Source organism: Bubalus bubalis, chromosome 5 (assembly GCF_019923935.1).
Source record: "Bubalus bubalis isolate 160015118507 breed Murrah chromosome 5, NDDB_SH_1, whole genome shotgun sequence".
Taxonomy (NCBI): domain Eukaryota; kingdom Metazoa; phylum Chordata; class Mammalia; order Artiodactyla; family Bovidae; genus Bubalus; species Bubalus bubalis.
In genome coordinates, this window is record NC_059161.1 from 57,559,997 (window position 1) to 57,587,190 (window position 27,194).

The 27,194-nt window shown below is 39.9% G+C and overlaps 1 protein-coding gene across 2 annotated transcripts in view; it reads left to right on the forward strand.

Annotated features, from left to right (window-relative positions):
• The first annotated feature begins 376 nt into the window (after positions 1 to 376).
• The window catches only part of RAB3GAP2 (RAB3 GTPase activating non-catalytic protein subunit 2), a 103,276-nt gene continuing 76,458 nt past the window's right edge, over positions 377 to 27,194 (forward strand). For both annotated transcript variants that reach the window (XM_006055941.3, XM_025286086.2), the window contains exons 1-2: positions 377 to 627; positions 21,651 to 21,712. In XM_006055941.3, coding sequence (XP_006056003.2) covers positions 513 to 627; positions 21,651 to 21,712 — 177 coding nt within the window. In that variant the 5' untranslated portion in view covers positions 377 to 512. The remainder of the gene's footprint in view (positions 628 to 21,650; positions 21,713 to 27,194) is intronic.

The window sequence follows — 27,194 nt, forward strand, 5'->3', positions numbered from 1 at the left end:
GCTTGAGGGAGCTGACTTCCAGAAGAGAATTTGATCTTTTCAAACTCAGATACTTGCATGATACCGTCCCCCACTGGCCTGGCAGTAGCTTAACAGGTATTATTCTCTACCAGGCCATCTAGAAGACTGGTTAAATGGCTCAAAGGCCGGCGCGGACAACGTCCAATGAGGTCACCTCTGGCTAAGAGCCAGAATGACTAAAAGGGTTCATCCCCGGTGCGGATGCAGAACCCGGACTAAAGCCGGATGCCGGCCTTCACCGCGTTACACCCCGCGGACGCCGCCGGTCAGGTGATTCGGCTTTCGCCCGCCCGAGCGCCTGGGTTGTCCCGCGCATGCGCAGTGCTCCGGGCGGCGGAACCGAGGGCGCTGACAGCTTCCGGTTTGGTTTCCCCGCCCCCTGCGTGGCTGAAGCTCTCTGGGCTCCGCGGTGGCGGCTGGAGCAGCGGCCGGGTGGCGGGGGGCAGGGCGTGGTGAGGTAAGGTGAATGCCCGAGCGGGCTTCCCGGAGCCATGGCCTGCTCCATTGTCCAGTTCTGCTCCTTCCAGGACCTCCAAGCCGCCCGGGACTTCCTCTTCCCTCATCTGCGGGAGGAGACCTCCAGCGGCGCCGTGAGGAGGGACCCCAGTAAGTGCCCCCGCCTCGCCGCTCCCTTCCCCGCCTCCTCCCGCGGGACCTGCGCGGCGGGCTCGGGTCTCCCGCCCGCCCCGGCGCTCCTAGTTCCTCCCTCGCCTCCCCTTTCCTTTCCGCGCGGATCCCCTGCCGTGCGTCCTGAAGCCGCGTCCGTCTGCCCTGACTGCGTCGGTGTTGTCTTCCTTTCGCCTAAGCCACTCCGCCCTCTGCCCAAACACTGCGTCTGGCTTGCTCTTCTCTCTGCCTAGCCCACTTCCCCACCCCCCAACTTCTACTTTTCTCTCTGAGTCTCTTCTCCGTCTCCCCCTCTCCCTCCGGCCCGGGGTGCCCCGTTCCACACCGCCTGCCCCGTGATCGCATCCTCCTCCCCACTCCTCGCCAGCTGTCAGCGCGCTATCCTGGTTTCGCCTCAGCCCCCACGCTCCTCCGTGTTTGGGACTGTGTGGCCTTCTGCTGCTTCCCTTTCCGAAAGTGTCTGTCATCGCCCACTCTCTGCCTTCTTCCATCCCCTTTCTTCCCATTCACGTTTAGAAAATAAGTGATTGACAAGTGAGAGACTCCTAAGGTGGTGAGTTGGAGGCTCCCAAATAAAGGAAAATAACTTGTCAGGGAGTGAGAAGCCACATCAGGAGTTAAAATCACAGCAGCTTGGCCATGAAAAGTTAATGAGATGAGAAGCCTTCTGCCTGTTATTATCATCAAACAGTGTGACTTGCCCACGTAGTGTAAAACCCCAAGTCTGTTTATTCTGCCGCAGAATTCCTCAGAATTTCCTACGTTTTACCTTTTAAAGGGGGTATGTTTTGTGTGTCAGTTTTTTTGTATTTCCATTTTACTGCAAAGCCATATGTCCAAAGTGCTGTTACTTTGTGCTATATTGGAATGGTGATGAAAAGCCCAGTAAATAAGTTTCTCTCCATTTTTAAAATTTAGAAGGTATCAAATCACATCTATTTATGACTATTAGCTCTGTGCCCGTCGATAGTGCTGCCAATCAAGTGAGACTGGTGGTCTCTGTCCTCTAGGAGCTGTATAGTGTACTGGGACAAATAAGTTAACCCCTCCTGTACAGTGTGAACCATATATATACATATGGCACTAGGTGATACAGTCTTTGAAGTGGAGGTACTTAAGTCTACCTTTGAAGTGGCCCTTAGATGAATAGGGGAGAGAGAATAGCACCTGAAGAAGAAGGGAGGCCTGAAATAGCATGATATTTAGCTAAGAAAGGCTGAATGACTGAAGAGGACGGTATGAGGAGAAGAGTCAAAAAGGTAATAAGGAGCTTGATCATGAGAAGCCTTGTGAAAGGAGTCAGATACATCTGAAGACATTAAGCAAAGGAATGATGTGATAAAATTTGTCCTTAATGGAATCAGCAAAATTCTTGCATACTTGTTAAGTGTGTTGGCAGCAGTATGGAGGAGAGATAGGAAGCAGGGAACTTCGTTCTGAGGATATTTCAATAACCCATGCAAAAGTGATGCAAGTATGGACTAAAGTAGCTTCAGCAGGACTTGAGATCAGCAGCTAGATCAGGAAGATATTAAGAAAGAATCTGCAGGACCTAGTGAAGATCTGGTGCTGGGGGGTTGCAGCTGGTGAGTGAGAGGGAGGTGAGGTTGCCTTTGGCTTTTGACTTGGGCAAGGGTTTCTAATGAAAGGGAATGAAGGAGATCGGTTTTGGATCTTTTACATCTTAAATGCTTCTAGTTTGTCCAGTTTTAAATGTATGCAGTGTCCAGTCGAACAGGTCTAAAACTTAATAAGGATCCCTGGCCTCGAGGTGTTAACTCAGGAGTTACCAGTAAAAAGTGTTAGCCCATCTCAAGGGTTATGAATATAGTGAAATGAATGCAGGACTGAAGCTGTAACCATAGAGGAGCACTGACGTTTAAGTCAAATAGAGGTGAATGGGAAGAAGACTTAACAGAAAGAGAGGAAAACTAGGTGAAAGTAATGCCCCAGAAGTGAGAGAGAATCTGATGAGAGGGAGGAGTGGTCAGTAGTTGTGAACAAAGCAGAGATCAGCTAGGATGAGGATGAATAAGTGTTCATTGGCTTTGGGAGGATGGAGGTGACTAGGACCTTAGGACAGTTTCAGGGGAAGGGCGGGAGAGGAGTTAAAAAATAAATTTGCCTGTTCCAAGGAGCCAGGTTGTGAATGATGGTGGACATAGGACTGTAGATAAAGGATGCAGAGGAAAGAATACATTTCCTGTATCCCATTGCCACTCCCCTTGTCCAGGCCACCATCTTCTCTCACGTGCTCGATGGAACTGGTCTTTTAACGGATCTTCCTGCTTCTATGGTTGGTTTTGGTTTTTTTCCTATGCATGATAGTTTGTATCTGCTAATCCCAATCTCCCAATCCTTCCCCGCCCCTAACCCCCTCCCCTATGGCAACCACAAGTCTATTCTGTGTCCTTGAGTCTGTTTTTCTTTGGTAGATATGTTCATTTGTGTGGTATTTTAGATTTCACGTGTAAGTGATATATGGTATTTGTCTTTTTCTGACTCACTTTGTTTCGTATGGTAATCTCTAGGTCCGTCCATGTTGCTGCAAATGGCATTATTTCATTCTTCTTAATGGCTGAGTAATATTCCGTTGTGTGTGTGTGTGTGTATATATATACACACACACACACACCACATTTTCCTTATCCGTTCATCTCTTAGTGGGCATTTAGGTTGTTTCCATGTCTTGGCTATTGCGAATAGTGCTGCTGTGAACATAGGGGTGCATGTAGCTTTTTGAATTACAGTTTTGTCTGGGTATACGCTCAGGAATGGGATTGCTGGTGGGTCATAAGTCGGTTCTATTTTTAGTTTTTTTTTTTTTTTTTTTTTTTGAGGAACCTTCATACTGTTTTCCATAGTAACTGAACCAACTTTTATTCCCAGTAACAGTGTAAGAAGGTTCCCTTTTCTCCATACCCTCTCTAGACTTGTTAATTTGTAGACTTGTTAGTTAACTTGTTAGTTAGTTAGTTAACTTGTAGTTAGTTCCAAAAGCTGTCAAAGTGAACTTTTAAAGACAGTTTAATCGTAACAGTCTTCTCTCTATAACTGTCAGTGGTTTCAGTTGCACTTAATATAAAATCCAAAGTTCTCACATGGCTTAAAGGACCTTGAGGCCCCACTTCCTGCTGCTTCTTGTACCTCATACTCTTTTCCCCTTATTTCTTATGTTTCAGACACTTTTTTGTTGTTAAAGCTGTGATGTGCTTAGTTGCTTAGTCGTGTCCGACTATTTGTGACTCCATGGACGGTAGCCTGCCAGGCTCCTCTGTCCATGGGATTCTCCAGGCAAGAATACTACAGTGGGTTGCCATGCCCTCCTCCAGGGGATCTTCCCAACCCAGGGATTGAACTCAGGTCTCCCTCATTGCAGGCGGATTCTTTACCTTCTGAGCCTCCAGGGAAACCCACCAAGCTCGTTTGTACCTGACACCATTGCTCTTGCTCTTGTCCCCACCTTGGATGTTCTCTGCAGATCCTTGCATGCTCAGTGCATCTCAGGGAGACCTTTTTTGAGTATGTAATCTAAAACAGCATCACTATTCCCTTTTTCTCATTTGTTACTTGCAGGCATTTCATCTTGTTTATTTTCATCACCAAGTCTGTATTGTCCAGTACGGTCGTTTCTTGCCAGAACTAGCCGTTGAAATGTGGCAGTTGCTGCTGAGGAACAGAATTTTTAATTTTACTTAATTTTAATTAAATTTAAATAGATATGGCTGGTGGCTACCATGTTGTATGGCACGGTTATGAATGCTGAAATTTAGGCAGCTACAGATTGAATACTTGTGCAGGGTCACACAGTGGAGAGTAGCCATAGGCTATGAATTTGATCCAGGCGTTTGGGAATATATAAAATTCTTTGGTATATGTATGTTGGTATTATTGTGGCTACTAGCAATTCAAGTGGAAATTAAGTGGAGAAAGAACCTCTTAATCAGTGAACCCCTTTGCCAGATCTGTATTCTACAGTTAAAATGGTGCTTTAATTTAGAAATGAAAGTCTGAAAAATAGCTTGTCCTGTTGTAAGTAGTTTACTTGGAATTCTTGGAATGACTGGTTTATAGATCTCAGTAACCACTCTGCCCATCTTTTACAAAACATCAGGCTTTGTGAAGAGTTCATCTTTAAGAAAATCTGAACCTAAATTTTTGTGAGGGTGAAAATTTGCATTGTAATAATGAAGTTATGGTGGTATTTGGTTTTGCTTTTCTTCACTTTATTATTGTTGTAAATGATTATTGGGAAATAGAAATCATGAGGTCATTTTATTTAGCTTATATAGTTTTACTTTTAGTATGTATCTTTTTAAAAAATATTTATTTGAAATCTTTGGTTGCTGCATGACGGATCTTCTTTGCATCATGAAGGATCTTTCGTTGCAAAGCACGGCTTCTCTAGTTGTGACACTCAGGCTTAGTAGTTGGGGTGCATGGGCTCGGTTGCTCTGCTGCATGTGGGATCTTAGTTCCCCAATCAGAGATAGAACTTGTTTCTTGCATTACAAGGTAGATTCTTAACCACTGGACCACCAGGGAAGCCTCAAGCTTATATAGTTTAATTTCTTATACCAGCTCATCTCTGGAGGATATGTAAACAGCCCCCTCCTGCAAAAAAATAGAAAACTGAATTACTTGTCATGATTTGTCCTAGGCAGCTGATAATTTTGAAGACTTGTCTGTTGGTTTAATGGATTTGTTTGTTTGTTTCTTTTTTTAATGTGGATGGCTGCTGTTGACAAAGTGAGACCTAGTACTGGGAACCCTGAACTCAAAACTACACCTCTATATTTGAATTGTCAGAGAATAAATAACAATATGACTTTATGTTACTTTGTATCATCAACTATAAAATGAGACTGTCGTCTGTTGCTTTAAAAGAGATCTTGAACCCTATTTCCCAGTCTTTACATTAATTAGTACTAATGCTGCTGCTGCTGCTAAGTCGCTTCAGTCGTATCCGACTCTGTGCGACCCCAGAGACAGCAGCCCACCAGGCTCCCCCGTCCTTGGGATTCTCCGGGCAAGAACACTGGAGTGGGTTGCCATTTCCTTCTCCAATGCATGAAAGTGAAAAGTGAAAGTGACGTCACTCAGTCGTGTCCGACTCGTAGCGACCCCATGGACTGCAGCCTATCAGGCTCCTCCGCCCATGGGATTTTCCAGGCAAGAGTACTGGAGTGGGCTGCCATTGCCTTCTCCGAATAAATGTTAATAATTGTGCTCTGCTTAGTTGCTCAGTTGTGTCTGACTCTTCAACCCCATGGACTGTAGGCCCCCAGGTTCCTCTGTCCATGGGATTCTCCAGGCAAGAACCCTACAGTGGGTTGCCATTCCCTCCTCCAGGGGATCTTCCCAATCCAGGGATTGAACCCAGGTCTCCCTCATTGCAAGCGATTAATAACTGGTTCTACTCAATCAGATGCTGTTTTAGACATAAAATTTGCTCTCATATTTTGAAATTTTGGAGATGGGCAATAGTATAGGTCCCCACCTGGCCTACAGTGACACAGTTTCCAGGGAGATTGGATTTCTATACCAGAGTTTTCTGATATTTGTAATTGCTGAATTCGATCCCTGGGTTGGGAGGATCCCCTGGAGAAGGGAACAGCCACCCACTCCAGTGTTCTGGGTGAATTCCATGGTCAGAGGAACCTGGTGGTCTACAATCCATGGGGTCGCAAAGAGTTGGACACAACTGAGTGACTTTCATTCTCATTTTTTTAGGCCAAAAAAAAAAAAAAGAGAGAGAGAGAAGGGAAGAAATACATGTACAGATAGGGAGAATCAGACTATTTGGAGGTAATTTACATATTATAATATTGTGGATCTGTTAATTTACCTGGGCTTCCCTGGTGGCTCAGTTGGTGAAGAATCTGCCTGCAATGCGGGAGACCTGGGTTTGATCCCTGGGTCAGGAAGATCCCCCGGAGGAGAGCATGGCAACCCACTCCAGTATTCTGGCCTGGAGCATCCTCATGGACGGAGGGGCCCGGCAGCTGCAGTCCATGGGGTCGCAAAGAGTTGGGCACAACTGAGCAACTAAGCACAGCACATTAATTTACCTAACAGTAAGTTAATTTTCTGCTAACATTCTAATGAGGTAGAGCAGCCTCTACTTTCCTTCTTGCTCTTTTATCAGAAAGATAGAAGAAGATAAAGCATACAGGAAATTACCTTGGAGTCATCAATTAAAGTTTGTTTTTGTCCAATCACTAAGAAAAGTATGCTTTTTAGGATAACCTAAAGTCATGGACTCAATTTGGAATATTATAAATGGTATAAAGTACCCCTTTTTTAATACTGAGTGACATGCTTTCATTTGTTTGTGATTATAGTAGGGAGAGAAAAGTAATCTGAAAGCAGAATATTTATAAGAATTTCAGAAAATTTCTAGTTACTGCACTTCAGTAGCTATTTAAGGTTGGAAGAGGGTCTTAGGAGATAAATTTCTGTCGATGACAAAACTGACACATGACTAGTTAATTCCTTTATTCAGCTGGTACTTATTGAGCATCTACTACATACAAAGTAGTCCTAAAGGTAAATAAAGTAGGTCCCTCTCCACAAGGACCTTTGAGCCAATAAAGGAGATCAGTATGTAAAAGAAGTGTTAGAAGTGCTGTGCTATAATTTGGCATATGGTAGTTGGAGAATGAAGGGGTGTTGGCTCATGCTGTATAGTGGACTCAGAAAAGTCTTCATGAAGGAACTGTTTTCACCATGTCTTAATAGTTTCACAGAGGTTCAGGTGGAGAGAAAATGGCCAGGCAAGGGATGTGAAACAGTATGGGGTTCAGAAAGATGCAGATAGTAAATTCTGGTGGAAAAGTGGGATATGGTAGGGTAAAGAGAGAGATTGGCAGAGGAATTTAGATTTTATGCAGTAGAAAGGAAATAAGAATACTTAGAAATTACAAGGAAATTAGCTCAGGGTTACTTGGGAACAGATAGTTTTAAATAGATTAGTTTCCAGATGCACCTGTGTAAATGCCTACTTTCCCACCCTCCCTTCTGCTTTACTACACAAAGGCTTACTTCTCACACAATTTAAATATTATTATAGTAAGTTGCTTCCAAAGCATTTAATCAAAAATTTGTGTTTAAGTCTCTGTAAACTCCACCCCCCATCCATCTGAACGAGGGATTTCCAAATAATATTTGCTATTAATGCTTAATAATTATTTCTCAAAGTTGTGATAATGTATGTTTTTTCAGTTATCTGCTTCTAATAATAATTGTAATAAAACAATAATATTTAGAGCCTTAGATCCCAAGAAAACTTTTTTGTCAATTCTTAACTCTTTTTGCAGAGAAACTTTCGGACTGATGATATATATCTGTATTACATTAAAATAGCATTCTGTGGAGGAAATAGAATGGAGATAAGAATTCAGTGAGAAAAAAGAACTTATAAAATTATTCTTAGAGACACTAATCATAGTTTTAAAATGGGTATTTGTGGGTATTATTTCCCAAAAGTATTTAGAATCCACTGAATAAATTTAAAAGGATGATATAAATACTATATTAAAATATCCATGTTTAGTATATCAGAAATTACATTTTTGTCGAGGAGGCACATATTATTGAAAAATTCTTTTAGGGTGTATATAATCAGAAAGCTTGAAGACATTCTGTGGAGCTGTTGTTCCCAGTTTTGTTTTTTTTTTTTATCTTTCATTATAACATAAAAAACGAGACCTAGGCCCTGAATAGTCAAAACAATTTTAAAGAAGGAGAAAGAAGTTGGAGGACTTCACTTTTTTATTTTCAAAATGTATACAAAGCTATAGTAATCAAAAATGTGGTACTGGCCTAAAGACAGAATAATGGAATAATGGATTAGAGAGAGCTCAGAAATAAACCCTTGCATATATGATCAGGTGATTTTTGACAAGGGTGTCAAGACCACTCAAGGGGGAAAGGACAGTCTGTTCAACAAATGGTGTTGGGAAAACTGCGTATCCAAATACAAAAGAATGAAGTTGGACCCTTATCTTATACCACATTCAAAAATTAACAAAAATGGATTAAAGACCTAAATATAAGACTTAACACTATAAAATTCAGAGGAAAGCATCAGGGGAAAATTCATGACATTGGATTTTGCAGTGGGTTTTTGGTTATAACACCAAAAATACAGGTAAAAAAGCCAAAATAGGTAAATGGGGCTATATCAAGACCTTAAGACTTGTGAATTGAAAGATGCAGTCAACAAAGTGAAAATGCAGCCTACAGAATGGGAGAAAATATTTGCAAATCATATTTCTGATAAAGGATCTGTATTCACAATACCTAATTTGTCCAGCCTAGTAACAGCAAAGTATAACAAGTAAAAACTGAGCAAAGACTTGAATAGATTTTTTTCCAAAGATGTTATAGATATGACCAGTAAGCATATGAAAGATACTCAGTATCATGAGTCATGAGAAATGCAAATGAAAACCACAATAAGGCATCACCTCACACTCATCACCTCACACTCACTAGCTCGGCTTCTATTAAAAAACTAAAAACAGAATAACAAGTGTTGGCGAGGATATGGAGAAACTGGAACTCTGTACACTGTTGCTAGGATTGTAAAACTGTGCAACTGCTATGGAAAACCGTATTTAAAAATAAAATAAATTACTATATAATTGAGCAATCTCACTTAGTGGTGTATATATAAAAGAACTGAAAATAGTATCTAGAAGAGATAGTTAGTTGCACACCCATAATCATAGAGGGATCGTTCATAAAAACCAAGGAGTGGGACCAACCAAAATGTCCATCGATGGATGAATGGAATCGGATATATATATGTGTAAGATGGAATATTATTTGGCCATTAAAAAGAAGGAAATCATATCACATGTGACAACATGAATGACCTTGAGAACATTCTGCTGTGTGAAAAATTAGCCAGTCAGAAAAAATAAATGCATGATTCATTTATCTAAAACAGTTAAATTATTCCATTTATCTAAAACAGTTAAATTCATGGCAACAGGAAGTAGAATGGTACTTACTAGGAGCTAGGGAGAGGGAGAAAAGGAGTCTTGTCTAATGAGTATTACAGTCTCAGATTTGCAAGATGGAAAAGGTCTGAAGCTCTGTTTCACAACAATGTCAGTAAACACTACTGGTGCACTTAAAAATGGTTATGATAGCTTTTATGTTGTGTGTCAATAAAATATATAAATTAGTATGATAATAAATAGGTCGTAAAATGTAAAACAAAGCTGTTCATGGTGAGAAGTGACCTGCTAGAAGTTCCAGTAGCCCCAGGCCCTACCAAGCTATCCTGAGAGCCGAGAGGATCAATATCTTGGCTCATCTGTAATCCATTTGCAGTTCCCTGGGCATCTCTGCTATAGGCAGAGGGTACCCACTGATGTAAGGCAAAAGTATAGCATTTCAAGATTTGATTTGCAGAGAGATGGGTTTGGTGGCTCTGAAAAGGGTAGGTTTTGTAGTTCCGAGTTAGAGGTAGGTGATCATTTGGGAGATGTTCATACAACTCTAGATCAGGGTCTTCAGAAGTAAAGACAGGACTAAGGCAGTAGCAAGGTGATGGAGTTTGAAACTTGAGAAACATAGCAGTGGCAACCTGTGCAAGGAATTTGAACTGAGAAATAGGACAGCCAGGTTAATATTTGAAAGACATTTCTTAGTTAGCAAAGAAGAGAATGAATGGGAATGGTGGGTGAAAGTGGAAATAGAATGACCAGTTGGGTGGCCTTTGTAGTGTCTGTCAAGAAGGGAGGTAATCTTTTCCTTAAATTGGTATTCTTCAGATGATATTTAATGGTCTACACAGTGACAGTTCTGGATCTGTATGACAGTAAGTGTTTTTGTATGACTACTGTGTTAATATCATTTGGGACTATTGAGACCCTAAATGAACTTTCCTCATGAGAAGGAACTCTTGAAATTCTTGGGTGTCTGCCATACCATATTGCTGTTTTGAAAAGGTGACCAAAAACAGTTCTTTGAACACAGATCATTGTTCTCATTGTTCTTTGTATCATGTGAGCCTAAGCCTCACGTATAAATTCTTCAGAAGAGAGACTCTCAGGTCAAGAGAGATAATCACCTATTATTACATCGCCTCTATTTTTTTTAAGTGTATAAAGTCAGACATAAAGTCTATCTTCTAGCTACTCATATCCCCCCTTCCAGATGTTAAAACTTTAGTCTTAAGCTTTTTAGTATAGTAGCCACTAACTACATGTGGCTGTTTAAGTATAAATTAATAGAAATTAAGTAAAAATAACAGTTCACTTTTTCAGTCATACTAATTACATTTCAGTGGCCACATGTACCTACCTATTGGCTACCTGATGGACAGCACAGATACAGAACACCACCATCATTATGGAAAATTCTGTCATTATAAAGTGCTGCCCTAGCGAGAATCTTCCAGACTTTCTGCTTAGACAGTAAACATACATGCTGCTGGGATGTTTTGTTTCTCTATTTTACATTTTATATTATGGCCTCATTTTTGTAAAATGTACCTTCTGGAACTTTTTTGGTTAATTTTTAATGTCAGCTGTTTTGACAGTGTCAAAAAATGTCAATTTCTTTTTCAACCTGTGTATATAACTGTAGCATTTTTTTTTCTAATGCCTGTACAGTTATTACAGTGAAGTTATTACAGTTAAAACAGTGAAGACTACCAGGTTTTAAACATTCCCCTATCAATGAACATTTAGATTATTTCCAGTATTTTTGCTACAAGAAAATGTTCCAGTAAGCATCCTTATACATGCTTTACCTATGATGTTAATATTTCTGTATGTAAATTTCTGGGATTGGAATTGCTGGATAATAGAAATTCACATTTTAGTTGTTGAGCACAGTCACATAGTTAGTCTAAAAATTGGTCAGGTTTATTCCTGTCCATGGTAAACAGAAATGCTCATTTATACCCACACTTGTCATCTTCCTGTGTTATCAGTTTCTTTGCTTTTTGCTCTTCCAGTAAATGAAAAATGGTTCTTAGGCGATGCTAATGTTATTATCAGACTTTATCTGTGTTTTTTTTTAAAGCAACAAGTAATAGCAAGATTAAGCTGGTATTGGAAGAATTTACCTTAACTATAAGGAAAGTTTTCTCACAAGGACAGTCATATTAGAATTGAATAAGTAAGGAAGATACTGAATTGGCTTCAGAATTTTCAGAAATTAGCTTTGGTGAGCAGTATTTATATACCTGCACCCTCATTTATGTTCCCTGTTCAGTTCAGTTCAGTTGCTCAGCTGTGTCTGACTCTTGCAGCACACCAGGCCTCCCTGTCCATCACCAACTCCTGGAGTTCACCCAAACTCACGTGCATCAAGTTGGTGATGCCATCCAGCCATCTCATCCTCTGTCATCCCCTTCTCCTCCTGCCCCCAATCCCTCCCAGCATCAGTGTCTTTTCCAATGAGTCAGTTCTTCACATGAGGTGGCCAAAGTACTGGAGTTTCATTCCTTCCAAAGAACTCCCAGGGCTGATCTCCTTTAGGATGGACTGGTTGGATCTCCTTGCAGTCCAAGGGACTCTCAAGAGTCTTCTCCAACACCACAGTTCAAAAGCATCAATTCTTCGGCGCTCAGCTTTCTTCACAGTCCAACTCTCACATCCATACATGACCACTGGAAAAACCGTAGCCTAAGTTCTATCTAATATACAAAATATATTGTTGCCCTTAGTCAGTGACTTCCTTTAAAAAATAAAATGAGTAGAAAGAAGAATAGGGCATGTTAAATTTCTTCAAGTCTACAGTTTGTTTTTATCGTTTTTGTTAGGATGAGTCTAAAGATTTCTTAGATTTGGAGCAAAAGAAGCATACTTGTGTTTTTGTAACTTTATTTAGAGCAAGAAAAGTGACAGTGTTAGTTGCTCAGTTGGCTTCAACTCTTTGCAAGTCTATGCACTGCTCTTCTCTTCATGGAATTCTCTGGGCAAGAATACTGGAGTGCATAGCCATTCACTTCTCCAGGGGATCTTCTCGACCCCAGGATCAAACCTGGGTCTCTTGCATTGCAGGCAGATTTTTTTTTTTTTTTTTTTACCATCTGAGCCTCCAAGGAAGCCCTTTAGAGCAAGAGGATACACTTTGTTTCTGCTTAAAGATATTTTCAGTTCTGTCCTTTTTTGAACTGTCAAAACATTCTCCTTGAATGATATAGAAGGCCACTTATTTGATAACAGGAGTCCTTAGAAATCTGGCACTGGAAGGGGCCTTACAGACCTAGTCTGATTTAATCCTGGTGTTTTGAAAGAAACTCCTGTTTGTTGAAAATGGGAGCCTCCTCATTTTAGATTGCTGCATATTTTTATGTGCTGAGAGGATATGCTAATATAAAATTATATTCCCATTTTCCATTTCTTTAGAAATAGAAAAAGATGAATAATTCTGAGGCATAGGAAATCAAGTAGCTTCTCTATTTTTTAGTCTTTTTTCTTTTTTTTTTTTTCCCTTTGTATTGCTATGTGATGCTTTCTGTGGCTTGGCCAAGAAGAGCCAACTAAAATTGTTGAACCTACGAATTATTTACAAGTTACAAGTTCTGGAGGTTGGTGCTCTTTATAGAAACAAGTACATTCTCTTTTTCCTCTTTTAGAAGAATGGAAATGAATTTGCTTCAATGCGAGTAAGATCTTTTCTTAGACCATGGAGATTCAATTTTCTTTTTCCTAACATTTAATGATTTCAGTTTCCCATTTAGTTTTCGATATTGACATACTTATATTGAAGAAAACAAATACTGTCAAATTAATTGCCCACTTCTAGAATTCATTTTCCTTTTTAGCTTCAGGTTCTTTTTAAATGTGAAACTATTACTCAGTTTATGAGGACAGACTGTTCAGAAGCAAATTGGAATAATGTATATTTTAAATTAAATAGAACTGTGAAAAGCAAAAGTTGAATTTCTCATTTAAGCTTTTGTTGGTAAAATAATTCATTCATTGGAAATATACCTTAAAAGACATCTATTATTTTTTGATGCTTGAATTACAATGTTTTCTCCATAGTTCGAAGGTTTCAGTGACTGTAAATGACTGATGATATCAAGTGAGAAGCTGAACAGTTTTTTTAATACTAGTATAATCTAATCTCTTTAGGGAAAAAATTCTCCCTAGGGGAAGTTGTAGTTACATTTTATGTTTTAAAGCCATTGGTTTTATTCATTTACCTGATAAGGGTAAGAACAAGAGTTTATGTTGCCAGTTATTCTAGACAGTTCAAAATAGTCCTCTTCAGTGATATGTATTAAAAAATGATTGAAAAGTCAAATTACTTGTCAATGAGGAGGTTGTTGCTTTTCATTACTAATAGTTATAACTTCATTTTGCTCGTGTTTATTTCTCTCTACATCATATAAGTTGATTGGAGATAAGCTTAGGAATTTTGTTTAAATAGAGAGCAAGTATGATTCAAGGTGTGGTATAAAATATGAGTGAGGGGTAATTTTAGCAAATGAAGTAGTAATGACATAGTAATTATAACTAACATAGTAATCTAAACTGGCAAACTTCTTTTTGTTGTTACTGTTTATTTATTTCCTTTTTAAATTTGTTTTTGGCTGTCCTGGGTCTTCCTTGCTGTGCAGGCTTTTCTCTAGTTGTGGTGAGCAGGGGCTGCTCTCCAGTTGCAGCGCGCAGGCTTCTCATTGCAGTGGCTTCTCTTGCGGAGCACGGCCTCTAGAGCATGAAGGCTTCAGTAGTTGTGGCTCCCCTGCTCTCAAACACAGGCTCAATAGTCGTGTCTCATGTACTTGAAAGTGCCTTTTTTTTCAGTAGGCTGTACTGGAAATGAGGTGGGAAAGCCCAGTTGAAACATGGACATTTGAAATATTTGGCTTAGAGCTGATGCTGTCCTGCTGTGCTGTAGTTGTTAAGTCACTGCTTTAGGAGCAGCATCTGGCCCGTGAGTCATAGCACTAAAGTAAAACCTAGGGAAGCAGTCTCATGATCTAACTGTAGATGTCTCCAATAGGCAATATTTGCCATTTCTTAGCTGTTTTGAGTATAACCTGTTTTATTCACTGTTGGCAAAAAGAATATTTGCATAATAGAATACAGATGCATTTTGAGAATGATGTGGTTGTTCTTTTTTGTCTTCAAAGTGATATGGTGTTTATTTGGGAACTCAGTGTTCTTTGTAATTGTTTTTTCTAGCCTACCAAAAAGTCAGGTTGAAAGTAAATGCTTAATTGAATGTATTGGTTTTTCTTTACTGATGCAAGATCTTTTTAAAGTAATGATACAAGTTTTGTTTTGAAATGTTGAAATATACATTGTGCATGTGTCTGTGTGTGTATCTATCAGATACAAAGATCCATTAATCCATATTAGGCCAACTATATTGAGCAATATTTCTAGAGGATCTTTTTTTACATAGTCAGATTCTGCCATTTAGACTTTAATTAGAACAAAAATATTCTGTTTCTTCTGTTCTTAATCAAAACTAAAGCTAAAGATTGTTAATTATTTTTTCTGACTAAAATGGAACAGAGAATTATCAAAATTTATCAATATATATTTATAATTTTGCATAGAAAACTTATTTACAAAAGATAGTTTTGATTTGGAATATAAAGTCTTTGTATATAAAGTTTATAAAAATAAAATGTTTTTGTATTTCTGTGGAAATGTAAAATATTTAGAATCAACATCTGATTTGTTTACTATATTTAAATATGTTAATTTAAATCCTGCTTCTTTTATAGGGATATATGGGGAAACCTTTGGGTAAGAAGGTTATTTTCAAAGACTTGATATCCTAACTGGATATAAATATTTAAGTACCTACAGTGTTCTTGAAGATGCACATATGTGTGTGTGTAAGAGTTTGAGCACACACAGTATGTATATTCCTTGTCCTCCAAGGCTTAAATGTTTAGCTGTATTGACACGGTATTCATTTAAGATCAACCAGACAAGTTAACAACACAACAAATGACCCAACACAATTTATAATTCTGAAAGGAAAATATAATCAAATGCTGTGGTTTCACAAGAGGAAAAGATCATTGATAGAGGCAATAAAACTTCATAAATAATTAATCCAAGTCCTGAAGGAGAAGGTGAATTTGGAGAGCTGGAGACAAATGGGAATACTTAAATTAGTTGACAGATAAGGGATAGGCAAATGCAGAGAGTAAGAATGAAGAAAGAGGGTGCTGTGTTTGGAGAGTAATCGTTTTAACAGCCATCAAGTGTGTGTATGTGCCAAGCACTGTTCTTTTAACTGTTAACAAAAAGGGATACAGTTATTAACTCCATTTTGCTAAAGAGGAAGCTGAGAGGGAAGAGATTAAATTGCCTAAGGATATATGACCCCTCAGGGGTAAAGCTGGGTATCAAACCCAGGCAGGCTGACACCAGACACCTAACAGTTGTTCTGGACCTGTGCTGTCTCGTACTGTGTGGTGGAGCACTAGGAACATGTCTGGTCCCAGCTGAGATGTGCGCTGAGTGTAAAATACGTGTTGGATCTTGAAGACTTAGAGAACCAATGTGAAATAGCTCATGAACAACTTAATAGTGATTACATATTGAAATGATGTTTGGGGCTATACATATTAAATAAAACATATTAAAGTTAACTTCACCTGTTTCTACTTTTTAAATATGGCTGCTAGTCAGTTTAGCAGGGCATGTGTGGCTTGTGTTACATTTTTATTGGACTGTGCTGCTAAAGACTGCCCTCCAGTAAATGAAGAGGCTAATGAAGTGACAGAATAGAAATAAGGATGAGGGCAGGCAGAGGAAAACAGGAGATTTTAGATCAGATTAGATTGGCATTGAAGTTTATCCTTGAAGCTAGTATTCCTCAGAGCGTCATCCATGGACAGCCTGCCTCACATTTTCAGGATGGGGTCAACCCTGAAACTTGAGTCATCCCTAATTCATTGTTTTAATCTCTTTGCAGAGATTTTAAGGTTCACTAGAGAGGCCATGCTGCAGAAGAGACTGTAGCTCCAGTTTTGTAAAGGCAATGGATGTGGATGCCATTTTCTTAATATTCTGACCAGTGTTGTTGAGATACAAGCGGTTGATGACAGTGTCATTTAAAGGATTGCTTTCTAGAGATTAGGTGGTTACGACTTACTTATTTAGTAAATGGGGGTATGGTAAATACTTAAAATTACCCCATAATTTATAGCCTAGCCTTTGACTGAAAAGCATGCCACTTGGCTCATTAGGTGAACTGGATGATTTGGTGATTTGTGCAGTTTTGGGAATTCTACACTGGATCCTGATCACCCTAAAGAAGTTTATGTCTTGAGTGTCCATCCTTGATAGTACATTTTGTTAAACTGACTTCAATTCAGTTGCTCAGTAGTGTTCGACTCTTTGCATCCCCATGGACTGCAGCACGCCAGGCTTCCCTGTCCATCACCAGCTCCCGGAGCTTACTCAAACTCATGTCCATAGAGTCGGTGATGCCATCTAACCATCTCATCCTCCGTTGTCCCCTTCTCCTCCCGCCTTCAATCTTTCCCAGCATCAGGATCTTTTCAAATGAGTTTCAACTGACTTACATCTTAACATATACAAGAGTTAGGACTTTCAAATCACCCTGGCTTATAGAAGGTTTTGATCTATTTATTCTAACAGACCATCATTGTTTGATGTCTTATTTCTTCCTGTTATGTAGAAATTTATAGACCTTAAAGTTTTGTAATAAATGTTCCTTATTGACATTAAATGGCCCAGTTCTCAAATGTTAAACACATTGCTCTTGTTATTCACAACTTTGATCAATAATCAATTAAAATACACTGATAATGACATGGATTGAAGAAGAGCATCCCTCATAGAAAAGTTACCAGAAGGAAAGACCACCTGAATAAAATTTTGTATATGAATGGCATCTTTATTAGACATTCAGCAGCTATTTTTTCAATATAAACTTTTTTTGAAGATTGTGCTTGACCTGCTTTCATATTTGAGGACATAAGAAATAACCTTGGTAAGGTACTAAAATTCTGATACTTCAACAGTAGCTGTCAAATAGCAGCCTGCAAAACAGTATCAGATGAATTTTAACTGAAGTCAGGAGGCTACAAACTTTACACTGAGTAACAATAGCCAGAAGGTAGTACCTTATTTACTGATCTTTCCATCTTTGATTTTTTTTTTTATGTTTCTCATTTTTAAGTTGACTAAAATTTGGAGTCCATTTTCTTACATTATTATAAATAATACTGAGAATTCTAAACCAACCTTCAAAAATATCTTTAACCTCTCCAAGTAACAGTTCTGTTTTTCACCTTCACCTTCCTTTAACCTCTTTGTACCATGACCCCTTTGGGAAATGTATTCCTGTGATAGTGGGAGGTGCCTGATTAGTTTTTCTTTGCCTCCAGTTAATAGAAATTCCCCAGTCAGAGACATTGAGACATGGGTAAACCGTCATGAGCACCACTGTTTTGTAAAAAGAAGGTATTTCTCAGAGTTTTCTTTCTTCCTGGAATGTTTTGAATTGTGCTTTATGGAGAGAACTGGGTCTCTGCAGGGGCTGATAATCAAAATTTCTGCTGTCTTCTCCTGATTGAATGAGTCATTTGTGAGTGGAGCTGGGTACTTTTTTACCAGTATGGAGGAGAAATAACACATTTTTTATAGTTTTCTTTTCAACAGCATTCAACGGAGGTAATGTGCACAGACTAAGCTCTTTGAAGGCTTATTTTGCTTTTGTATGTCCAGCACTTAGCACAGGGCCCAGCACAGAAGAGATGCTGTGTTGTGTTTGTTGAATGCATGAATGAATACATGATTAGCTGGCCTTCATGAAGTACTTTAAATTCTGCACGGTTTTCCAGAGAGGGTGGTAATTTGATAAATATTTTTATAGCAGTTTTAACATTGAATTGTGGACCTTAGAGCAATAAGCTGTACTACACATTTTGCTCTCTCATACAAAAGACATTATCAGTCGGATGGCCTAGTTACCATCAGCCCATAAGAAGATAGTTGCTTTCTATGCAGTAGAAAAATTAGCAGACTAAAGGGATTGCCTAGCAAATTTAGATTGCCAAAGAGCAACTGTAGTTTTCCAAGTTACAAAAAAGAAATTTGCAAGGTTCAATATCATGGGAATATTTCCATGTTAATGTAATGAAATCTTGCCTTTGGTCTTACTTGTAAGCCCCACTGTTTCCTAATCTTACTCTTATTCATAGGCTGTAGGAGTCAGTGGCACCCCACTCCAGTACTCTTGCCTGGAAAATCCCATGGATGGAGGAGCCTGGTAGGCTGCAGTCCATGGGGTCGCTAACAGTTGGATACGACTGAGTGACTTCACTTTCACCTTTCACTTTCCTGCATTGGAGAAGGAAATGGCAACCCACTCCAGTGTTCTTGCCTGGAGAATCCCAGGGACAGGGGAGCCTGGTGGGCTGCCGTCCATGGGGTCGCACAGAGTCGGACACGACTGAAGTGACTTAGCAGCAGCAGCAGGAGTAAGTATGGGAGAATACTAGGCAGCTTGGGCTCTGGAACTCAGGCAGAACTGGATTCAAACCCCGCCCCTCCATTTAATCCTCTGGATCTTAGGCAAGTGATGTAAACTAGGCAATCTGCTTTTCTCTGTAAAAAGAGGGAGATAGGGGATCCTTGTCGTGCTTATGTGAATTAATGTCAATAAAGCATTTAAGCGTATAGAAATGCTATTTGAATACAAACATGTTAGTTGTTGTTATGTGATAACCTCTGTCTGAATGGCTTTTTTTTTTTTTGGTCTCTTTGCCTTTGAAAAGTTTCTAACCACTTTAAAAAAAAAAATCTGTGGACCATTTTTAAAGTCTTTATTGAATTGGTTACAATATTTGCCCCCAAGGCACGTTGTCATCTTAGCTCCTTGAACAGGAATCATACCCGAAGCCCTGCATTAGAAAGTGAAGTCCTAACCACTGGATCACCAGTGAAGTCCCTCTAGCCACTTTTTATAAGATTTCATTTAAGATGACTCCTCCCTGTAGTTTTTAGTCTCTTTTACGGCCTCATCTGAGTTTCCATAGTAGTCAGTTACAGCCATCACCATAACGATTACTTGTTTGTCTCTCTCCTACACTAGATCACAGATTCTTTAAAAAGAAAAGGAGTTCATATGTTTGTATTTTTCTCTGTTTCTACTACAGGATTTGGTGCAGGGTATTTAACAGAACATTTGTTAAATTGTTCAATTGATGTGTGTATGGAAATCTTCTATTAGTTGCATAGTGTTAAATAAATGATTAGTACTATGTTATACCTAGCAGTGTGCTTGGCACATTATAAAGTAGCTATTTGGTGTTTAAGTACCAAAGATGGGGATATTGCCACAGAGCTAATTGAGCAATGATTTCAAGTACCAGACTGTAACTTTTTTTTATCATCTAATATGTAGTTGATTTTAGCAGCTTTTGGAACATTGTAGATAAGTGGAAGTTCTTTTTGCTTCCATCCTCCTGTCAGCAGATAACATGTTCAGTCCCATCTTTTAGGTTGCTTCTTCCCCCAGAATTTTGAGGCTGATTGGTTTAAATACAATATTTTATTTATATTTTGTAGTATTTTAATAGCTAAATCCTGATGACTGGTATTAAGAACTTACTATGTTGGGAGAATGACATTGAAACATGTCTAATATCATATGTGAAACGAATTGCCAGTCCAGGTTCGATGCATGATACAGGATGCTCAGGGCTTGTGCACTGGGATGACCCAGAGGGATGGGATGGGGAGGGAGGTAGGAGGGGGTTCAGGATGGGGAACACGTGTACACCCGTGGCGGATTCATGTTGATGTATGGCAAAACCAGTACAATATTGTAAAGTAATTAGCCTCCAATTAAAATAAATTTATATTAAAAAAGAACTTGTTATGTATCAGGCACTGGGGACTTAGCATGCTGATGGCAATCCCACTAACTGTAGGTACTGTCATTTTCCATGATGTTATGGTAAGAGAGCTAAAGCTTATGAATACAGGGTAACTGTTCTGGGTCACAGAGCTGATAAGGACTGGATCCAGGATGAACCTAGGTAATCTGATTCTGGGGCTAAACTTATAATTAGACAACTATCTGCTCTTTTCACACTTAGGGAAACTTTGATTTGTTTTTTAATTTAAAGTAATACATATAGAGTATCTGGTGTTTGGTTCAGAATATTAATAGTTCCTTTAAAAATGATAGTTTTATTCATTCTCTTCTGATAGGGTATAAAATAAATTCAAAGATAATTATATAAAAATGTACTCATTAATTTGGGGTTTTTTTTTTTTTTTTTTTTTTTTAAATTTGTGCTGGGTCTTTGTTGCAGCACATGGGCCTTCTCTACTTGCTGTGCGTGGGCTTAGTTACCCTGTAGCATGTGGAATCTTAGTTCCTTGACCAGGGATCAAACCCTCATCTCCTGCATTGGAAGACAGATTCTTAACCAGTGACTACCAGGGAAGCCCCCAGTTTGGGATTTTTAATTCCCCATTGCAGTGGTGGTTGGACATCTTATTTTAATCCAAGACAGTGTTATCATGTATAAGAAATCCCAGAGTGTCAGGAAAAGGTGGAAAATCGTAGACCAATCTGGTTTCAAAATTGTTTTCTTAATCTTTGATACATTATCTTATTAAAACACTTTTAAAGATATCTGTGTGAAATTTTAGGTGTGTTTTTGGCCACTATGTACATTTAACTTGTCTAATATATTAAGTAACAGATAATTTGTCATTTTAAGATTTTTTAAAAAGTCACCTTTGCAGTTTGATTTAAATGTGGGTAAACTTGATGTCCAATATCTTAAAATCCAACTAACTCGCACACTTTTACTATTACATAGATGTGGAAATTTGGGTCAAATGTTTCCTGAATATTATTACATATAGCAAAATCCTGACCTAGTATAGTTTACCGTTGTTTTCTTCCTTAATATGAGGTTGGTTCTATTATGTTTAGAGGAAACGTTTTTAAAATAACTTAAGCTCTATATTTTACATAGTAAGCACTCTTCATCTTTTTCAAAACAGGTAAATCAAACTGGGAAGATGATGGTTGGGGAGCATGGGAAGAATCAGAACCCCAAGAACCTGTAAGTCTGCAAAAATATGCACGCTTTTTGATAGTGGCATTCTCCTTTTGTAATGATGGTGACATATTTCAGTGTTAGGCCAACATTTTAAAATCATTACCAAGAGCATTTTTTGCTTACTCAGTAGTGCTTAAGTAGATGCCTGTTCTTAAGGGTTTAATGACATTTTATAGCTCAGTCATTGGGCTCAGTGGAGAATAATTGTTTTAGGATTCTTTCTCCTTCATTGGTTATTCTTTCAGACTCTTAAATTTATTCATTCAACATAGATTTGTTAAGTGCCCACCATATTCTAGGTGCTGGGAGTATAGCATTGAGCAAGTAAACAGAGTCCCTGTGTGTGTAGTGTATTTTCACCTGTAGATAATAGAAAATCTAACCTACACTGGCTTAAATAAGAGGGATACTCATTAGCTCACATAAAAGGAAGTCAGAGAGAGATACTATGTATTCCCAGATGGGTTGACAAGGCAATTCAACTATGTCATCAAAGACTCATGTTCTATTCTGCATACACCATGTTGACTTCATCCTAAAGCTTGTTCCTCTCACAGGTGTGGTGGGGCAACTTGTTTTTTCATTCCTGACCAGAGAGAGAAAAAGGCTGGGGTTTTTCTTTTCTTTTCTTCCTTGCCTTTTATCTCCTTGGCTCATTTCTGAACTAGCCACTAGCAAGGTATATGAGATTTTCATCAGTCAATCACCTCACTTCCTGAAGTTGGAGGATAGAGGGTCAGCTTTTCCTGAGGCCCATGGCTGCACAGGGGAGGAGTTGATACCTGAACAAAATCAGGGTTTAGTTTTGTTTTGTTTTGTTTTTGTTTTTGTTTTTGTTTTTGTTTTAAGAAAGAGAAATGAACCTATATACTGGATAGATCTTATATCATCCCTGTGCCTAGCTGGGGAGAGAGGGGAAAAAAATTTTTTTTAAGATACATGAAAAATATCAAATGGTGGTAGTAGAGAATGCAAATGGTGGTGTAACAACTGTAGATTGGGTGGCCTGGGAAGGTGTTTAGGAGGATGTGACTTTAAGCAGAGGTTTGAAAGATGGCGGAGAATCAGTGAGGTATAGGTCTGGCAAAGAGCATCGCAGGCCAGGGCAACAGCTCATGCAAAGGCCCTGTGGCAGGATGGGCTTGGTATTAGAAGGAAGGTAGAGAAGGCCAGTGGGGCTTGGCAGGACTGAGGTGGCCACAAGAGAGGATTAGAGAAGCAAACCGGCCTGATTAAAGACTTCATGAATTTGAACTTTATTCTAAATGCAATAGGAAACCACACTGATCTGATTCCTTATTGTTCATCTTGCTGCTGTTTAGAATAGATTGAAGTAGGGAGCAAAAGTGGAAGCAAGGGAGACCAATTAGGAGGCTGTTAGAGGAGTTTAGTTGAGAAATGATGGTGACTTGCATTAAGATAGAGAAAATGAGAAATTGGTAGATTCAGGATGAGTTTGAGAGATAATGCTAAGACATTCCTATGAATTGGCTGTGAGGTATGAGCGGGGGAGGAAGAACCTAGAATTAATTTCTTTAATCTGGGGCATGGTGTATAGTAGATAAAGTATAACAAGATGTTGCTGCTCCCTAAAGCTGAGTAATAGGTACCATTCTCTTTATTTTTGTCAATCTTTGAAACTGCCCATAATAAAAGGTCTTTGAAAATCCTTCCAGATACTTGGCTTGAGCTACTGAATGCATGGTGTATCACTTACTGTGTTGGAAAAGACAAAAAGAATAGATGTGGAGGAGAAATGAAAGAGCATCATGTTGTGAGCAGCAGAGCATGTTAATGTCATATAGAGTTGTAGCAAAGCTCCAAGGGGAGATGCAGAACAGGGGACCATTTCAAAGGACCTCAAGGAGGATTGGGATGTGCTGCATAGGATGCGGTGCAGCTCAAGGAACTTAGTTATCCCATCACCTCTGCAAACACCACCTTGTCCCTTTCTGCTCTAGTTCTGTGTCAACAGGGAGACTCAGTTATACTGTCTGCATTTGCTAATAAGACTGACTAGTTTCTGCTTACTCATAACTTAGACTCTAGATTGTCTTCAATTCTCTCTCCTTTTCATTTCACCATCAGAGCTCATATGAGGATTTTACTGAGTCTGTTCTTCAGCATCCAGTGTAGGATATTTGGGTGGGGGGGGGGGGGGGGTGCGGTGTGTAGATTTATATGAGGTCAGGGACTTCCCTGGTGGTCCAGTGGTTAGGACTTCTTGCTTCTGCTGCAGAGGGTATGGGTTCTATCCTGATCTGGGAACTAAGATCCCGTATGCCACATGATGTGGCCAAAAAAAAAAAAAAAGAGGAAAACTACAGAAAAATAAGCTGGTGCTGAGTTTTGGTACCTATTTAGAGGCCCAGAGGCCCTCATCTTAAAGAGTCTGCTGGTCCATTTGGAATGGATTTTTATTTGTGAATGACACAGTTGGGGATTTGTGTGCAAGGCTAGTTCTCCTTACAAAGATCTGCTACATCTTCCCTGATAATATTACTGGGGTGGGTTCACTGATTGTGTGTCATAGACCTGCTTTTTGGTTTTGCCTTCCTTAAGCTCACAGTTTCTCATGGCGTATAAGCCAACATAGGAGAAAATGGGACTTCCCTGGTGGCTCAGACAGTAAAGAATCCACCTGCAATGTGGGAGACCCGGGTTCTATCCCTGGGCCAGGAAGATCCCCTGGAGAAGGAAATGGCAACCCACTCCAGTATTCTTGCCTGGGGAATTCCATGGACAGAGGAGCCTGGTGGGCTGTAGTCCATGGGATCACTACAGGCTGGGGTCAGAGAAGCAGGCAGGCCTGGTAAGGCTTTGTGAATTTGAAGTTTATTCTACGTGTGATCAGAAACCACACTGATTTCTGGTTTTTGAAGCTCACCTTGGCTGCTCTGTGTGATAGGTTGCCTCTCATGCTCATAAAGGTCATGGGTTGTTTATTGTTCAGTACTTCATTTTGATGTTGCACCTTCCCAGCTGATCCTGGTGACGGGGACAATGACAGCCTAGTTAGACTGTGTGAGTGTTACCAACCTCCTTTCAATCTGACATGTAAGTATGTTGTCTTCTCTTTATTGAGAAGGCGATCCTAAATCTAGGGATGACATATCTTAACTGTTTCAGTTAAAAGCCAAAATATGCTTCTACTCCTTCTGAAAACACATGAAATTACTCACATGTGGAGCATGGCTTGATTCACATAAAAGTTGAGTATTCACAAGTGACCCTTGGGAACGAGGGTGGCTTTTTCTCTTTGTCTTGATGGATTTGCTCACACTGTGGACTTGAAATGCACAAGTAAGGCAGTATTGTTAGGCCTGTTGACAACAGTTTGGGGGTACCAGTCATTCCTAACTGTTTGAACCCTTTGCCCTGTCATAGTCTCATATATATGGTGAGGGAGAAGGTATTTGGATGACAACAAAAGTGGGCTAGAACACTGAGGCAGTTATTCAGATGATCAAGTCATCCTGCACTGTTTAAGAGAGCGTCTTTGAATTTGGATCCAGTCTTCAAAACAAGACAACATGGCACTGTGGCCAGGGAAAAGGATGTGACCTCTGCCTGACACAGCAGCAGCATCCAGAACTTTCTCTATGTAGCATCATTATGAAGTTCTGTTGAGAAAAATTTTATAACCAGGACTATTAGTAATTTTACTCAGCTGAAGCAAGAGACTTCTGTTACTTCTGCTACCATCTACGGTGATTAACAACTCCAAAGGCACAGCCAGCTCCAGGGGCCTAGCAAGAATCAAGAGTGCATTTTGTCCAATGTGTGAAATGCAGAAGTGGCACGCTGTAGTCAGGGTAGTAGGTGTAACCACCTAGTTGGAATGGAGAGGGAGCTTCCTACCCTCTCTTGTCATGTACAGACAGCAAACCCAAACCCTGCCTTCCGTGAGTCCCTTGAAAGTTCTTGTCCACATTAAAGATGAGTGCAGTGAAAGTCACTCAGTCATGGTCTGATTCTTTGCGACCCCATGAACTACACAGTCCATGGAATTCTCCGGGCCAGAATTACTGGAGTGGGTAGCCTTTCCCTTCTCCAGGGGATCTTCCCAACCCAGGGATTGAACCCAGGTGTCCCACATTGCAGGCGGATTCTTTACCAGCTGAGCCAAAAGGGAAGCCCAAGAATACTGGAGTGGGTAGCCTATCCCTTCTCCAGGGGATGTTCCCAACCCAGGAATCAAACTGGGGTCTCCTGCATTGCAGACAGACCTGAGCTATCAGGGAAGCCCTTAAAGATGAGAGAGACCACTTCTTCCAATCCTTAAAGATGAGAGAGAACAGGATTGGAAGAAGTGGAGTGGCTTTAAGTCAGGGTGCTATCACAATCAAAACAATGAGAGGCTTCTCCACCAATTGCCATTGGCGGTTACTGTGACTAGCAGAGTAATGAAAGTAGGCTTTCATTCTTGTTTAGTCTGACATTAAGAGACGAGTCGTGTTCTGGTCTTTAGGAGGCTGCAGTGGTGTGTCAGTGAACCACAGAGAAGGGTACCTAAGAGTAAAGTGTGGCAGCCTCTGCCACTGACTGCCAACCTGAAGGCCAGCTCACTGCTATTGAGTCCAGCAAAAGAGCTATAAAAAGTCAGAGTGCTTTTTATCTCCAGGAGACTGTCAACTCTTTGATAGTAGTTTCTTATTTTTATGGCAGAAGGGAGTAAAAAGCTTTTGTAATCAGAGATTTAGTACCAGGGGTCTGGATAAGGCTTTGCTAAGGAAAGAGAAAGCCTTCTGGGGTGTCAAGTAGAACGAGGACTCAGTGAAGAAAGCATAATCTAGTATCTATTATCATCAATAGCCAGCCGCGTCCAAGAAGGCATTCATCTGTATGGCAGGCTTTGGAACTTTAAGCATGACTTCCATTATAGAAAAGGACAAATGTCCTTCTCCTATAGATATTTCATGCCTGTGTTAGTCTCTTCGGCTGCCATAACAGAATACTGCAGACTGGGTGGCTTAAACAACAGAAATTCATTTTCTCACAGTCCCAGAGGCTGGAATCCCAAGGGCAGGGTGCCATCCGGGTTGGTTTCTGATGAGACTCTTCTTCCTGGCTTGCAGGCGGCTGCGTCCTTACCTGGCCTTTCCTCTGTGTATGAAGACAGAGAGTGGGTTCTGGTGTTTCTTCCTCTTATAAGGATACCAATGTAACAGGTTGGGGCTGTGCCCTTAAGACTTTATTTCACCCTAATTGCCTCATTAAAGGCCCATCTTCAGATAGTCACATTGGGGTTAGAACTTGTGAATTTGGGGGTGGGATACAAATCAGTCCTAACAGTGCCCCAAATAAAAGATCCATATCAGATGTAACTTTTATGTCTAGAAGTGCATTGAATAAGGTTAAGAAATTCCTCCTCGCCTGTGAGTAAGTACACTAAAGGATTGAAAGACAAACAGAATAGGTTTTCAGGATGGAAGAGAAGGCTAAACAAAGATCTTTCCCCATATTGAATTCTAAGTTGGCATCG